The sequence below is a fragment of the Mandrillus leucophaeus genome, unplaced genomic scaffold, assembly GCF_000951045.1.
Source record: "Mandrillus leucophaeus isolate KB7577 unplaced genomic scaffold, Mleu.le_1.0 Scaffold277, whole genome shotgun sequence".
NCBI classification, from domain to species: Eukaryota; Metazoa; Chordata; class Mammalia; order Primates; family Cercopithecidae; genus Mandrillus; species Mandrillus leucophaeus.
The window spans coordinates 1357928-1375004 of NW_012102887.1; the positions used below are offsets into that span (position 1 = coordinate 1357928).

General features: G+C 40.1%; 1 protein-coding gene across 3 annotated transcripts in view; it reads left to right on the forward strand.

Annotated features, from left to right (window-relative positions):
- SLC19A3 (solute carrier family 19 (thiamine transporter), member 3) overlaps positions 1-16447 on the forward strand; it is a 28362-nt gene extending 11915 nt beyond the window's left edge. Inside the window, exons 3-7 of one of the 3 annotated variants that reach the window (XM_011984960.1) lie at positions 890-1085; positions 2449-3277; positions 5492-5684; positions 13335-13476; positions 14083-14844. In XM_011984960.1, coding sequence (XP_011840350.1) covers positions 906-1085; positions 2449-3277; positions 5492-5684; positions 13335-13476; positions 14083-14259 — 1521 coding nt within the window. In that variant the 5' untranslated portion in view covers positions 890-905 and the 3' untranslated portion in view covers positions 14260-14844. Of the gene's footprint in view, positions 1-889; positions 1086-2448; positions 3278-5491; positions 5685-13334; positions 13477-14082 lie in introns of all 3 variants that reach the window. The other 2 variants (XM_011984961.1, XM_011984962.1) reach the window with 2 other exon arrangements.
- Positions 16448-17077: the final 630 nt, after the last annotated feature.

The following is a 17077-nucleotide window of genomic DNA, read 5'->3' on the forward strand; positions in this document are numbered from 1 at the left end:
GTCACATAAAGAACTTTTCAAACTATTTCCTCCTCATACTTGCAGAAAATTGCAGCCAAAACACATTACATGTGTTAACAAATTTTTAACTCGCATAGAGTGCTAACATTTGTGTTAATGATAGGAGCCTTTCAGGTCTCCATTGATTCTATTATACTAATCCTAAAACAGCATCACTGGCAGGCACAGGATCTAAATCTAAATAAACTCTCAGGCTGCTGAGGGATAAGCAGGAGCTAAAGAATTGTGGTATTTCTTTATGACACTGTTTACCAGCAGGTGAGCCATTAACAGCTTTATCTCCCAGCCCTTGCCTCCTTCTGAGAAATGCCAGATTCTCTTACTTAAAAGAGCAACGTCTTTTTTGTTGTTGTTTGACATGGAGTCTCACTCTGTCATGCAGGCTGGAGTGCAGTGGTGTGATTTTGGCTCACTGCAACCTATGCCTCCCAGGTTCAAACAATTCTCCTGCCTCAGCCTCCTGAGTAGCTGGGACTACAGGCATGAGCCACCACGCCTGGCTAATTTTTGTATTTTTAGTAGAGACAGGGTTTCACCATGTTGGCCAGGCTGGTCTCGAACTTCTAGCCTCAAGAGATTCGCCCTCCTCGGCCTCCCAAAGTGCTGGGATTACAGACATGAGCCACTGCCCCCGGCCCCGCATTTCTTTATAAGAAGTACAACAAGAAAATGCACTGACCTAACTGTAAAATTACCCTGGGCTGATTTTACAATCTCCAGCCTCAGCCTTGAAAACACTATGTAAAGTGTGTGGCTTCAACTGCAAGGCTAATTGGTGCCTCGGGTGGTGAGGTGGCAAGGACAGAAAGGCAAGCTTGTTCTGTAGTATCAGATCACTTAGGGACAACCATGTTTCCGAGTTGCTCAGGTTGAAGCATGCCACAATGAAGACAACAAAGGACAGATGCAGGGTCAGAAGCAACTCAATGAGTCCACTGGGGTCTGCTTCTGCAGCCACTGTGGACCAGTTAATAGATCCTCCCTCCAAGGAGCAGCTCAGTTGTGTGGTCTTTGCCCTGTGGTCTCCTGCTTTCTCCAGCAACCTCAGTGATCCAGGTGTCAAGGTGGGTAAGTTCAGTGATTTGAGACGTTGTGGCACTCACCCATCATGCCCCACAGATCAGCAACTCCAGTCCTTCCTATTATGAAAATTGATATCCTATGCATTTCTGACTAAATCCATGAGATGATCCATATTAAATTGAGGTACAGACAAATCAGCAGAATGGTTAGGGGGAGACGGGGGAAGGTTGGGAACCTAGTAAATTTGCCCAGGAAGGAAAATGAGATGCATTACTTGCTTCCACTCTATAATGTGGCAAAGTTATTTACTCTTTCCCTATCTTCCCATATCTTTCCAGATGTTGGAAGGACTGAAACATTTGACATAGTGATAGATCACATGAAAATAAAGGCTGTTGGATTCTTTTTGTTGTTGTTGCTGAGATGGAGTCTTGCTCTGTTGCCCAGGCTGGAGTGCAGTGGCACGATCTCGGCTCTCTGCAACCTCTTCCTCCCAGGTTCAACCGATTCTCCTGCCTCAGCCTCCCGAGTAGCAGGGATTACAGGTGTCCGCCACCATGCCTGGCTAATTTTTGTATTTTTAGTAGAGACAGGGTTTCATCCTGTTGGCCAGGCTGGTCTCGAACTCCTGACATCGTGATTCACCTGCCTCAGCCTCCCAAAATGCTGGGATTACAGGCTTGAGCCACTACGCCCAGCCTGGATTCTTTTAACATTATAGTCTACTTGTCTAATGTTAGTATTTGAACAAGAAAGAAATGGTATTTTTTAAGAATCTTGGGCCGGGTGTGGTGGCTCACGCCTGTAATTCTAGCACTTTGGGAGGCTGAGGCAGGTGGATCACCTGAAGTCAGGACTTCAAGACCAACCCGATCAACATGGTGAAACCCCGTTTCTTCTAAAATACAAAAATTAGCCGGGCATGATGGCGGGTGCCTATAATCCCAGCTACTCGGGAGGCTGAAACGGGAGAATGGCCTGAACCCGGGAGACGGTGGTTGCAGTGAGCCAAGATCGGGCCACTGCACTCCAGCCTGGGTGGCTGAGCAAGACTCCATCTCAAAAAAAAAAAAAAAAGAATCTGAAAAACGTAGAAGTGTCCAAACGCTTTTTAACTCATCTACTCAACTGTACATACTATTTAAACTTAATATATAATTCAGATTGCACAATAAGCCAATATATTCTTCTACCGGGCTTTATCTAAGTGTATAAGTTGGTTGGTTTTTACCAATGGGAAAGGAGACTACCTTTTCTTAGTGATTTCCTTGAAAATGAGTTTTCTCATTATGTTTCTCCGTAACGCGAATAATTTCCAATTGGATGCAGAATTTGAGATACAAACCACAGGTACCTTAGTAAAGTACCAGTGCTTCACGGTCATGCATTGTACTAACTTTGCAGATAACAAATGAGATATTCCCTGTTTGGACATACTCCTACCTGGTGCTGCTGCTGCCTGTGTTTGTCCTCACCGATTACGTCCGCTACAAGCCGGTCATCATCTTGCAAGGTATCAGTTTCATCATTACCTGGCTGCTGCTCTTGTTTGGCCAAGGAGTGAAGACCATGCAGGTTGTAGAGTTCTTCTACGGGATGGTGACCGCCACCGAGGTGGCCTACTACGCCTACATATACAGCGTGGTCAGCCCCGAACACTACCAGAGAGTGAGTGGCTACTGCAGGAGCGTCACGCTGGTCGCCTACACAGCAGGGTCCGTGCTGGCCCAACTCTTGGTATCCCTGGCGAACCTGTCATACTTTTACCTCAACGTCATATCCTTGGCCTCTGTCTCCATAGCCTTCCTTTTCTCACTTTTCCTACCAATGCCCAAGAAAAGCATGTTTTTTCATGCAAAACCCAGCAGAGAAATAAAGAAGTCATCGAGTGTGAATCCAGTATTAGAGGAAACTCACGAAGGTGAAGCGCCAGACTGTGAAAAGCAGAAACCCACATCAGAAATACCCAGCACTTCAGGGAAGCTGAATAAGGGCCAGCTGAACAGCCTGAAACCCAGGAATGTGACTGTGGAAGTTTTTGTGCAGTGGTTCCAAGATCTGAAGGAGTGCTACTCCTCAAAACGTCTTTTCTACTGGTCTCTCTGGTGGGCTTTTGCCACAGCAGGTTTTAACCAGATTTTGAACTATGTTCAAATCCTGTGGGATTACAAGGCACCTTCCCAAGATTCTTCCATCTATAATGGGGCTGTAGAAGCTACTGCAACCTTTGGAGGTGAGCAAATGTCACTTAATCTTCCTTTGTTGGCTTTTCCCCCTTAAGACCGTTTCTCCAGGTACCGAACTTCATGGTACGAATTAGCTCTGTTCAGAAGGCAGCATAATTTTTTTTCAATCAAGAATGAAAGTCACTGGAAAAACAAGAATACCATGATTTTCTACTGTATTGTAGTTCCAACAAGTAACTCTTTTTTTTTTTTTTTTTTTTTTTTGAGACAGAGTGTCGCTCTGTCACCCAGGCTGGAGTGCAGTGGTGTGATCTCAGCTCACTGCAACCTCCACCTCCCAGGTTCAAGCTATTCTCCTGCCTCAGCCTCCCAAGTAGCTGGGACTACAGGCATGTGCCACCACGCCCAGCTAAGTTTTTCTGTATGTTTAGTAGACATGGGGTTTCACCATGTTGCCCAGGATGGTCTCGATCTCTTGACCTCATGATCTGCCCGCCTCAGCCTCTCAAAGTGCTGGGATTACAGGCATGAGCCACTGCACCCAGCCACAACAAGTAACTCTTAGGAGCTCAGGGCTTAGCACCAAACAATGAAATTCTAGTTGAATCCCTAAGATTCCAATTCATCATTAGCACAAAGGTTAATAACATGCCCTGTTCTTTTAGGATTATTTTTAATATCAAAATATATACATATATGTGTGTATGTTTTTATTATTTTAGAAAATAAATTAAGGATTCCAAATTCTCACTGAGGGTTTCGTTAATACAGGCTTTGAACTAAGTAGCATGCACCTAAAACAGTTCTAGGCTATACACTAACAACTTTCAAAAGCAGCTTTCTCATGATATTTAAATGAGGGGTGAAAGAGATGTGAAAGTCAGGATTTTAATATCAGAGGGAAATCTGTCTTTGAAGTTTAATCTACAATAAATGTTTATTTCCTAATAACTGGAAGCTTAAATGTCAAATGAGACTTTGAAGGTATTTTTTAGGAAGTGAGATTTTGCCCCACCCTCATTTACAAAAGGTTTTAGAAAACTCATGTGACCTCTATTTTATTATTATCTCCCTTTTGGGAAGCTTCAAGTTTAACTCCTGGAAACTAGGACTGTGCCAGAATTGCTTCACTGAAATTGTTGCTCCTACATTCCAAATCCATGGGGGGAAAATAATTATTTTTTTTTCCTCTGTAGTCATGATCGTATGTGGGAAAGTTAGTCATATGTCTGTGTAGTACTTTGAAATCTAAATACCTTTTGTTTATTTATTTATTTTAGACAGAGTCTTACTCTGTTACCCAGACTGGACTGCAGTGGCATGATTTCAGCTCATTGCAACCTCTGCCTCCCGGGTTCAAGCGATTCTCCTGCCTCAGCCTCCTGAGTAGCTGGGATTGCAGGCACCTGTCACCATGCTGGCTAATGATTGTATTTTTAGTAGAGACGGAGTTTCACCATGTTGACCAGGCTGGTCTCTAACTCCTGACCTCAAGTGATCCACGCCCTTCGGCCTCCCAAAGTGCTGGGATTACAGGAGTGTGCCACTGTCCCCAGCCCTAAATACCTTTTACTTTTGTTGAAGAGAACCACACACAAGTACTAACCCTAATTACTGTCAATTATTCAATTTCTTGAACTCTGTCAGTCTATACCGATGTTTTCACCCAAAGCTTCTCAAGTAAATTATGTCAGATGTTGAAGACTTTAGAGTGGAGATTGGAAATAAGACTAAGATTACTAAAGATTCATAATAAAGACTAACACTAGGTGGGGCAAGAAAAAAGACTAAAGCTATCCATGTAACACATCTGATACTCATCACTGAAAAAGACTTACAACAAAAACTGAGAAAAGAAAGGCAAATAGAGAGGCCAGATGTGTTCCCAGAGAATTGATTTCATCCTTTTCCATCCCTACATGTTGTGTTGAGTGACTAGGTTAACGTATCATTTCTCCTTACACTGCTGTGGTTAGGAACCTTTCTGGCCCCTCTGGAGAGTACAGTGCCTGGTATATAGTTGATACTAATTAAAAGTGTGATGACTAAGTGACTGAAAGAATAGCAAGTGAAAAGAAAAGCCAGAAGAAGACGTGGTTGAGAAAAGGATAGATCCACATTCAGGTCGATCACACAATTTTGTGAGAGCAATATATTTATCTTTCAGAATTACCCGAGACCTGGGTTTTTAAGAGAGGGCGTTGATGTTTTCTTGCATGCAAAGTCATTGTGTTTGATTGCCTTCGATGTTTTGTTTTCAGGGGCTGTGGCTGCCTTTGCAGTGGGTTATGTGAAAGTCAACTGGGACCTTCTGGGAGAGCTGGCTCTGGCGGTCTTCTCAGTTGTCAATGCAGGTTCTCTATTTCTCATGCATTACACAGCCAACATCTGGGCGTGCTATGCTGGCTATTTGATATTCAAGTCCAGCTATATGCTTCTTATAACCATAGCAGTGTAAGTTTTACCAACCACTCTTAAAACTGAACTGTATTATTCTCTCTTCTGTCTTCCTAAGCTTTCTCTAAGAACTTCAGAAGGATTTTAGTCAATTGCAATATTAAATGTTGACTACTTTATATTAAATTAGACACAACTAAGCCAACTTTCCGTTTAACTATTTGCTCTCTGAATATTGCTACAATATACCTTTAGTCATCAAGGGAAAAAACTCTGTAGGTTTATAAACCAAAAGCAATGATACATTGTCAGGTTTTTCTTTTTGTTTTGTTTGGTTTGAGAGATGGTCTGGCTCTCTTGCCCAGGCTGGAGTGTAGTGGTGTGGTCACGATCACGGCTCAGTGCAGCCTTGACTTCCCAGGCTCAGGTGAGTCTCCAACCTCAACCTTCTGAGCAGTTGGGACGACAAGCATGTGCCACCATACCTAGCTAATTTTTCACATTTTGTAAAGATGGGGTTTCACTATGTTGCTCAGGCTGGTCTCAAACTCCTGGGCTCAAGCGATCCACCTACCTTGGCCTCCCAAAGTGCTGGAATTACAGGTGCGAGCCACTACATCTAGCAACATTGTCAGGTTTTGATTTGTTTATTTCCAGCAACTTTCCACATAAGGTGTGATGTGATCTGCTTTTAAATGGTTAGGTTTAGATTTCATTCCTACTTTCATTTGGTTGCTGGAGAAATTCTAGGCACATACTTTTGTGACACAAAAGATTCTCAGGAAAGTTATTAAGAAGTTGGAGACTAAAAAAAGTAGATGCAAAGATAACAAGAAACCTTTAGCTGTAGTCATATATGGAACCAAGTAGTTTTTCTTTTCTTTCTTTCTTTTTGAGACAGGGTCTCACCTGGGCAGGAGTGCAGTAGTGCAAACATAGCACACCACAACCTTGATCTCCTGGGCTCAAGCAGTCCTCCCAACTCAGCCTCCTGCGTAACTGAAACCACTGGTGCACACTACCATGCCTGGCTAAATTTTTAATGTTCATTTTTGTAAAGACAGAGTGTCGCTGTGTTCCCCAGGCTGGTCTCGAACCCCCGGGCTCAAGTAATCCTCTGGCCTCAGCTTCCCAAAATGGTAGGATTACAGGTATGACCCACCTTGCCAGGTCTAGTTCTTAATCATTTTCTAAAAATGATTTCTGGGATTTAGAGTTTCCTATCATTTTTGCTTCTCAGAGATCTCTTTAAGAAAGAGATCTTTACGAAAGAGATCTCAGCTCTTTAAGAAAGAGATCTTTCTTTAAGATCTTTAAGAGATCTCGTTGTTTCTCAGAGATCTCTTTAAGAAAATGATTAAAAAACCATTTGGTTTCATATAAAAGTACAGCTAAAGCTGACTGCAGAAAATATGCTTTGCTATTAACCAAAAGAGATGAGAAACATTTGAATTTCAAATTGCATGAAAGAAGTGGAGACAACAGCTTCATCGAGTTTTGGTTTTAATTTGTGAAAAAAGTGTTTTATAAACAATTTACCACACAGAAATATGAGCACTCCAGGGAAAAAATCATCAAAGGAAAAAAAAATTAGTTGGTATGTTTATTTTCTTCATGGAAATCTCTTAGTTTAATCAGAATCATGCATCTTAGGTTGCTTTTTTTTTTAATGTGAGGATTTTGTTAAATGATAAAGGATTATATCATTTCTTTGCATTAAAAAAGAAATATTCATGGCTGGGCACAGTGGCTCACATCTGTAATCCCAGCACTTTGGGAGGCCAAAGCAGGTGGATCACCTGAGGTCAGGAGTTCAAGACCAGCCTGGCCAATATGGTTAAACCTCGTATCTACTAAAAATACAAAAATTAGCTGGGCATGGTGGTGAGCACCTGTAATCCCTGCTACTGGGGAGGCTGAGGCAGAAGAATCACTTGAACCTGGGAGGCGGAGGTTGCACATTCTCATCAGCATTTATTGCTTGTCTTTTGGATAATTCTAATTGAAGTGAGATAATATCTCATTGTAGTTTTGATTTCCATTTCTCTGATCAATGATGTCGAGCACCTTTTCATGTATCTGTTTGCCATTTGCATGTCTTTAAAGAAACGTCTATTCAGATTTTTGCCCATTTTTCATCTGATTATTAGACTTTTTTTCCCTATAGAGTTGTTTGAACTCCTTCTATAGTCTGGTTTTTAACCCCTTGTCTCGTGGGTAGTTTGCAGATTTGTTTTTCCATTCTGTGGGTTGCCTCTTTCCTTGGCTGTGCAGGAGCTTTTTAACTTGATGTGATCCCATTTGTCCATTTTTGCTTTGGTTGCCTGCATTTGTGGGGTACTCAAGAAATATTTGCCCACTCCAATGTCCCAGAGAATTTCCCCAATGTTTTCTTGTAGTTGTTTCATAATTTGTTTTCTTGTAGTTGTTTCATAATTTGAGGTCTTAGATTTAAGTCATTAATCCATTTGGACTTGATTTTGTATATGGTGAGAAATAGGGGTCTACTTTCATTCATTCTTCTGCATATGGATATTCAGTTTTCCCAGCACCATTTACTGAAGAGACTGTCTTTTCCCCAATGTATGTTCCTGGCATCTTTGTTGAAAATGAGTTTACTGTAGATGTGTGGGTTCACTACTGGGTTTCTGGGTTCACTCTTCTGTTCCATTGGTCTACATGTCTGCTTTTATGTCAGAACTATGCTGTTTTGGTTACTATAGCTCTATAGTATAATTCAAAGTCAGGTAATGTGATTCCTCCAGTTTTTTGTTGTTGTTGTTGTTTCATTTTGTTTTGTTTTGCTTAGGATAGCTTTGACTATTCTGGGTCTTCTGTGGTTTCACATAAATTTTAGAATTGTTTTTTCTATGTCTGTGAAGAATATCCTTGGCATTTTTATAGGGATTGCATTGAATCTGTAGATTGCTTTGGATAGTATGGGCATTTTAACAATACTGATTCCTCCAGTCCACAAATATGGAATATTATTCCATTTTGTGTGTGTGTGTCCTCTTCAATTTCTTGTATCAGTGTTTTATAGTTTTCATTGCAAAGATCTTTCACTTCTTTAGTTAATTCTTAGGTATTTTATTTTATCTATTGTAAATAGGATCACTTTTTTGATTTCTTTTTCATATTGTTCTCTGTTTGCATATAGAAATGTTATGGAGTTTTGTATGTTGATTTTATGTCCTGCAAATATACTGAACTTATTTATCAGCTCTAATAGTTTATTGGTAAGAGTCTAAGTTTTCCTAAATGTAAGATCATATCGTCTGCAAGCAAGGATAATTTGACTTGATCCTTTCCAATGTGGATGCCCTTTATTTCTTTCTCTTGTCTGATTGTTCTAGATAGGACTTCCAGTGCTATGTTGAATAGTGGTGGTAAAAGTAGGCATCCTTGTCAGTTTTCTCCCATTCAGTCTGATACTAGCTGTATGTCTGTCATATATAGCTTTTATTATATGGAGTATGTTCCTTCTATACCCAGTTTTTTAAGGGTGTTTATCAAGAAGGGATGTTGAATTGTATCACATGCTTTATTTAGCATCAATTGAATGATCATAGTTTTTGTCCTTCATTCTGTTGATGTGACTTATCACATTGATTGATTTGCATATGTTAAATGATCCTTGCATCCCTGGGATAAATCCCACTTAGTCATGATAGATTATCTTTCTCATGTATTGTTGAATTCAGTTTGCTAGTATTTTGTTGAGAATTTTTGCATTGATATTCATCAGAGATTGGCCTGTAGTTGTTTTTTGTTTTTAATGTGCCTTTGTCTGGTTTTGCTGTTAGGGTAATACTGGCCTGGTAGAATGAGTTTGGAAGTGTTCCCTCCTCTGTTTTTTAGAATAATTTGGATAGGATTGGAATTAGTTCTTTTATAGAATTCAGAAGTGAAGCCATTGGGTCCTGGGCTTTCCTTTAGTGGGAGGCTTTTTATTATGTCTTCAATCTCATTACTTGTTATTGGTCTGCTCAGGTTTTGGATTTCTTCATGGTTCAATCTGCATAGGTTGTTTGTATCTAGGAATTTATCCATTTCTTCTAGATTTTCCAATTTATTGGCATATACTTGATCACAGTAGCCACTGATGATTCTTTGAATTTCTGCAGTATTGGTTTTAATGTCTCCTTTTACATCTCTAGTTTTATTTACTTGGGCCTTATCTCTTTTTCTTAGTCTGGCTAAAGGTTTGTCAATTTTATCTTTTCTAAAATCCAACTTTTTGTTTCATTGACCTTTTGTATTGTTTTCTTCATTTCAATTTCATTTCTTTCTGCTCTGATGTTTATTATTTCTTTTCTTCTACTAATTTTGGGTTACGTTTACTCTTGCTTTTCTAGTTCTTTAAGATGCATCATTAGGTTATTTATTTGAGGTGTCTCTTCTTCTTTTTTTTTTTTTTTTTTTTTAAGAGACAGGGTCTTACTGTGTTGCCCAGGCTGGAGTGCACTGGCATGATCATCTCTACTCACTGCAACTTCTGCCTCCTGGGCTCAAGTGATCCTCCTGCCTCAGACTCCTGAGAAGCTGGGACCACAAACGTGCACCACCACGCCTGGCTAATTTTTTGTATTTTTGGTAAAGACGGAGTTTCACTATATTGACCAGGCTGGTCTAGAACTCTGGAGCTCAAGTGATTCATCTGCCTCAGCCTTGCAGAATGCTGGAATTACACACATGGGCCACCACACTCGGCCTCTCTTCTTTTTTTATGTAGGCACTTGTAACTATAAACTTCCCTCTTAGTACTGTTTTCACTGTGTCCTATAGGTTTTGGCATGTTGTGTTTCCGTTATCATTTGTTTCAAGAAATTTTTCAATTTCTCTCAATTCCTCGATTTCTTCATTGACCCACTGGTCATTCGGGGCATATTGTTTAATTTCCATGTGTTTCTATAGTTTCCAAAATCTCTCTTGTTGATTTCTAGTTTTATTCTATTGTGGTCAGAGACAATGTTTGATATTAATTATTTCAAATATTTGAATATGTTTTAAGAGTTGTTTTGTGACCTAACATGGTTTATCCTTGACAATGATCCATATGCTGAGAACAGTATGTATTCTGTGGCCAATGAAAAGTTCTGTAAATATCTATTAGGTCCATTTTTTCTATAGTACAGATTAAGTCTGATGTTTCTTTATTGATTTTCTATCTGGAAAATCTATCCAGTGCTGAAAGTGGGGTTTTAAAGTCTCTAGCTATTATTGTATTGCATTCTCTTATCTCTTTCTAGTTCTAATATTTGCTTTATATATGGGTGCTCCAGTGTTGGGTGCATATATATTTACAATTTTTATATCCTCTTGCTGAATTGACCCTTTTATCATTGTATAATGACCTTTGTCTCTAGTTTCTGTCTTGAAATCTATTCTCTCTGCTATAAGTATAGCTACAAACCCTGTTTTTTTGTTTATTTCCATTGGCATGGCATACCTTTGTCCATCACTCCATTTTCAGTCTATGTATGTCTTTATAGGTAAAATGTATTTCTTGTAGGCAACAGATCATTGGGTCCTTCTAAAAATCCATTCAACCACTCTCTTTTGAAGAGTTTAAACTGATACATAAGGACTTACTCCTGTTATTTTGTTATTTCTTTTCTGGTTTTGTGGCCTTTTTCCTTTTCTTTCTTCCTTTTAGTGAAGGTGGTTTTCTCTGGTGATATAATTTAATTTCTTTTTTACTTTTTGGGTATCCATTGTATGTTTTTCAATTTGAGATTACCATGAGGCTTGCAAATACTATCTTATAACCCATGATTTTAAGCTGGTAACAACTTAAGACTATTTGCATAAACAAACAAGCAAAAAGAAAACTAATAAAAACTCTACAGTATAACTTTGTCCTCCTGCTTTTTAACTTTTTGTTGTTTCTATTTATATCTTACTGTACTGTCTTGAAAATTTGTAGTTACTATTTTTGATTGGTTCATCTTTTAGTCTTTCTACTTACAAGAGTAGTTTATACACCTGTTGCAGTGTGATAATATTCTGTGTTGTTCTATGTGCTTATTATCGCAAGTGAGTTTTGTGCCTTTACATGTTTTCTTATTGCTCATGAACGTCCTTTTCTTAGAGATGGAAGTACTCCCTTTAGCATTTCTTGTAGGACAGGTCTGGTGTTGATGAAATCCCTCAGCTTCTATTTGTTTGGGATGGTCTTTATTTCTCCTTCAGGTTTGATGTTTTCACTGGATATACCATTCTAGGGTAAAGGTTTTTCGCCTTCAGCACTTTAAATATGTCATGCCACTCCCTGGTTCTAAGTCTTTTCTAAGACTGAAAAGTGTGCTGCCAGACATGGGGCCTCTATTGTATGTTATTTATTTCCTTTCTCTTGCTCCTTTTAAAATCCCTTTTTTTTTTTTTTTTTTTTTTGAGAAGGAGTCTCGCTCTGCAATCCCGGCTCACTGCAACCTCCACCTCCTGGGTTCAAGCGATTCTCCTGCCTCAGCCTCCTGAGTAGCTGAGATTACAGGCACACACCACCACGCCTGGCTAATTTTTGTATTTTTAGTAGTGATGGGGTTTCACCATGTTGGCCAGGATGGTCTTGATCTCTTGACCTTGTGATCCACCTGCCTTGGCCTCCCAAAGTGCTAGGATTACAGGTGTGAGCCACAACGCCCAGCCTAGAATCCTTTCTTTATCCTTAACCTTTAGGAGTTTGATTATTAAATGCATTTAAGTAGTCTTCTTTGGGTTAAATTTGCTTGATGTTCTGTAACCTTGTCCTCAGATATTGATATCTTTCTCTAGTTTTGGGAAGTTCTCTGATATTATCCCTTTGAATTAACTTTCTACCTCATCTGTTTCTTTACCTCCTCTTTAAGGCCAATAACTTAGATTTTCCCTTTTGAGGCTATTTTCTAGATATTGTAGGTGTGCCTCATTCTTCTTTTTTCTGTTGTCTCCTGACTGTATTTTTAAATAGCTTGTCTTCAAGCTTGCTAATTATTTCTTCTGCTTGATCAGTTCTGCTGGTATGAGATTCTGATGCATTCTTCAGTATGTCAATTGCATTTTTCAACCCCAGCATTTCTGCTTGATTCTTTTTAATTATTTCAATCTCTTTATTCAGTTTATCTGACAGAATTCTCAATTCCTTGGTTTGTGTTATCTTGAATTTCTTTGAGTTTTCTTAACACAGCTATTTTGAATTCTGTGTCTGAAAGGTCATATATCGGTTTCACCAGGATTGGTCCCTGGTGCCTTATTTAGTTTGTTTACTGAGAACATGTTTTCCTGGATGATCTTGATGCTTATGGATGTCCATCAGTGTCAGGGTATTGAAGAGTTGTATTTATTGTAGTCTTTGCTCTCTGGGCTTTTTTGTACCTGTCCTCCTTGGGGAGGCTTTCTAGGTATTCAGAAGGTTTTGGGTGTTACGATCTAAACTTTATCTGCATTAGGGAGCACCCCAAGCCCAGTAACACTGTGGTTCTAGCAGACTCTTAGAGGTACTGCTTTGGTGATCTTGGATAAGATCCAGAAGAATTTTCTGGATTACCAGACAGAGACGCTTGTTATTTTCCCTCACTTTCTCCTAGACAGTCTCTCTCTTTCTCTTTGCTGGACTACCTGGAGCTGGAGGTGGGTGACACAGGTACCCCTGTGGGCACTAATTTCTATCTTTTGAAGACTTCCACCCATGTTATGGTTAAAATGCTTATTTATGTTTAATGATAGATTTCAGATTGCAGTTAATCTGAGTGTGGAACGCTATGCCCTGGTATTTGGAATCAACACCTTTATTGCCTTGGTGATTCAGACCATCATAACTGTGATTGTAGTAGATCAGAGAGGGCTCAACTTGCCAATCAGCATTCAGGTAAGCTGTAATACTTCTGTTTTCAACTCGGTAACCTCAAAGGTTTCTCAACCTTGCAACAAGCAATATTTAAATTTCTTGAGTTCCTTGGTTAAGCAAATTTTAATATATACAACTCCTTAATTATCATACTGTAACACACCAAGTATGTTTTGAGCAATAATTGCAACTAGGACAACATTTACCTGGATAATGCAGGTAAGAAGTAACTTCAGTGCTTAAATTTATTCTTGGAGACATTGAATGTAACATTGCACCAGCCTCCAAACAAAGACATAGAGACAAATCAATGAATTTTAGTGTTTTTTTGTTTTGTTTTGTTTTTTACTATTGATGGTAGTAGCTATGATTTTAACCCAAGCAATCTGCTCTGAAGCCAAGACTCTTAGTCACTGTATTGCTTACATCTTCTTACTTGATCTTGATTTCTTACTTGATCTTGATTTCTTACTTGATAGGAGAGTATTGTTCAACCTAAATGACCCCACATTAAAAACCTGGGTCTCAGTTAACCCATAATCCAAGCAAATCAACAGTATTATGTTGTATTATCATTGACATAGATGGTCATATTTTATATGTGGCTAATTATTTGTTTTTCTCCAGTTTTTAGTTTATGGGAGCTATTTTGCAGTAATTGCTGGAATTTTCCTAATGAGAAGCATGTATATTATCTACTCAACCAAATCCCAGAAGGATGTACAGAGCCCTGCTCCAAGCGAGAATCCAGATATGTCTCACCCAGAGGAAGAGAGTAATGTCATCTTGTCAACAAAACTCTAACCTCATTGCAATAATTGCAGCAGTGGCTTTTAAAGCTATGCAATAATAAGGAAGGATTTTAAGATGGGTGGCATATGTTTTGCCATAACTTGACATGCTTTTTGCAAATCGGGATTCCAATGGACCTTTCAAAACCACAATGAAACCTCAGCTTTAGACGAGTTCTCTATCTGCCCAATTTTACTGGATGCAATTGACAGAACCCATCGTCATAATTAAACAACCCATATTGGGGACCCCCCTGTGACCAGTAGCAGCTGGAAAATTCTGGTTTTTCTCACTTGTACGGACATGCAGATGGTGTGGAACCAAACCATGAGAAAACTCCAGCCATCCTGGAGTTGGCATTCACCATTTGTGGGGAGAAACACTAACTGGACGGACCCTATTCCTTGGCTTAAATACTTGTTGATCTTACCAAAGAAGTCAACGCATGGGACCTTTTTGTCACACGAGCCATTTTCTTTCTTCTTCTAATAAGTGTATTTCTGTTTAAGTTACAGTTCTCCAAGAGAATTACAAGGTTTATCCCATTTCTAAGGGCTTGTCTTCAACTCTGATAACAGCATTATTCACAAGTTATGATTTGATAGTATTATTATTTAATTTTTTATGATTATTTTCCATGTTGTGCCCTGAGTTTTGCTGTTGAAAGTCTACCTCAAGAATAGCTCCAGACCCTCTTGTGTATTTGCAGAATGACACTCAGGTCATTTCCCAGTGGCCTGGGAGAGGCAGGGAGCCTTCTCTCCACTACCATATAGAGGTGTTAATGCATCTATGGGCCAGGTGCAGTGGCTCACTCCTGTAATCCCAGCAATTTGGGAGGCCAAGGTGGGAATTTTGCTTGAGGCCAGAGGTTCAAGACCAGCCTGGGCAACACAGTGAGACCTGACTCTACTAAAAAATTAAAAAATTAGCTGGGCAGCATGGTGTGTGCCTGTAGTCTCAGCTACTTGGGAGGTCATGGGGGGAGGATGGGTTGAGCACAGGAGTCAGAGGCCGCAGTGAGCTATAATTGCACCACTGCACTCCAGCCTGGGCAACAGAGTAAGACTCTCATCCCCCTCTCCCAAAAAACAGCACCTGTGTGATGTCTGTCTAAAATAGGAACACTTAAAGGAGGTTTCTAGAAGTATTAGAAATAAGAAAACACTGATGGAGGGAGTGGAATGAAATACCTGTTTTTTGTTTGTTTGTTCGTTTGTTTGTTTTGAGACAGAGTCTCGCTCTCTCACCCAGCCTGGAATGCAGTGGCGTGATCTTGGCTCACTGCAAACTCCGCCTCCTGGGTTCAAGCCATTCTCCTGCCTCAGGCTCCTGAATAGGTGGGACTATGGGTGTGCACCACCATGCCTGGTTAATTTTTATATTTTTAGTAGAGATGGGGTTTCACCATATTGGCCAGGCTGGTCTCAAATTCTTGACTTCAGGTGATCTGCCTGCCTCGGCCTCCCAAAGAGCTGAGATTACAGATGTGAACCATCATGCCGACCAAAACACCTAATTTTTAAATGGCAGCAATTGTGCTACATAAAATGTGTCAACATTTTAAAGAGTTTTTAACATTTTTTTGATGAATTCTGCTGAAAATATCTGAACATACCTGTTTTTCGAAACTTCAAGAAGGGATGCATTGAGCAGTCTGACAGTGAAAATAAAGAATGCTGAGTCAAGATTTATATCAGGGCTGGCAGCTGTGGCTCATACCTGTCATCCCAGCAATTTGGGAGTCTGAGGTGAGAGGATAATTTGAGGGTCGGAGTATGAGACCATCTTGGCCAACATAGCAAGACCCTGTCTCTAAAACAAATCAAAAAAATCTTTAATTGCATTTTAATATGGTTTGGATCTGTGTCCCCACCAAATCTCATGTTGAAGTGTAATCCCCAGTGTTAGAGGTGGGGCCAGCTGGCAGGTGACTGGATCATGGGAGTGAATCCTTCATGAATGGTTTAGCACCATCCCCTCAGTGCTGTTCTCATGACAGCGAGTTATCGCAAGATCTGGTTGTTTAAAAGTATGTAGCACCTTCTCGCTCTCTCTTTCTCCTGCTTTGGCCATGTGAAGATGCCTGCTCCCACTTTGCCTTCTGCCATGAGTAAAAGCTCCCTGAGGACTCCTAGAAGCAGATGCTGCCACACTTCCTATATAGCCTGTGAGCCAATTAAACGCCTTTTCTTACAAATTACCTAGTCTCAGGTGTTTCTTCATAGCAATGTGATAATGGACTAATATGTTTCTCAAGTATACTTCTCTCCAAATCCCCAAATTCATTCACTGGACTAAGATCCAGCCCAAGAACCAATGCACTCACTTAGTGGAGAAAACGAGTAACATTCCTACTTACATTGAAGGCAAGGAAGGAATGGCTGCTATTCTTCTTTTTTTTGATAGAATCTTGCTCTGTCACCCAGGCTGGGGTGCAATGATACAATCTCAGCTCACTGCAACCTCTGCCTTCCGGGTTCAAGCAATTCTCCTGCCTTAGCCTCCTGAGTAGCTGGGATTATAGGCGCCCGCCACCCTGCCCAGCTAATTTTTGTATGTTTAGTAGAGAGGGGGTTTCACCATGTTGGTCAGGCTGGTCTCGAACTCCTGGTCTCAGGTCATCCGCCTGTCTCAGCCTCCCAAAGTGTTGGGATTACAGGCGTGAACCACCTCGCACTCAGTTCATTATCCTTCTTTTTTAACGTATTATACTGGAGGTGTTAGGCATCACAATTCGACAAACAAGAAAAATCAGAAGTCAAAAATTGGAAAGGAGGCCAGGTGCAGTGGCTCACGCCTGTAATCCCAACACTTTGGGAGGCTGAGG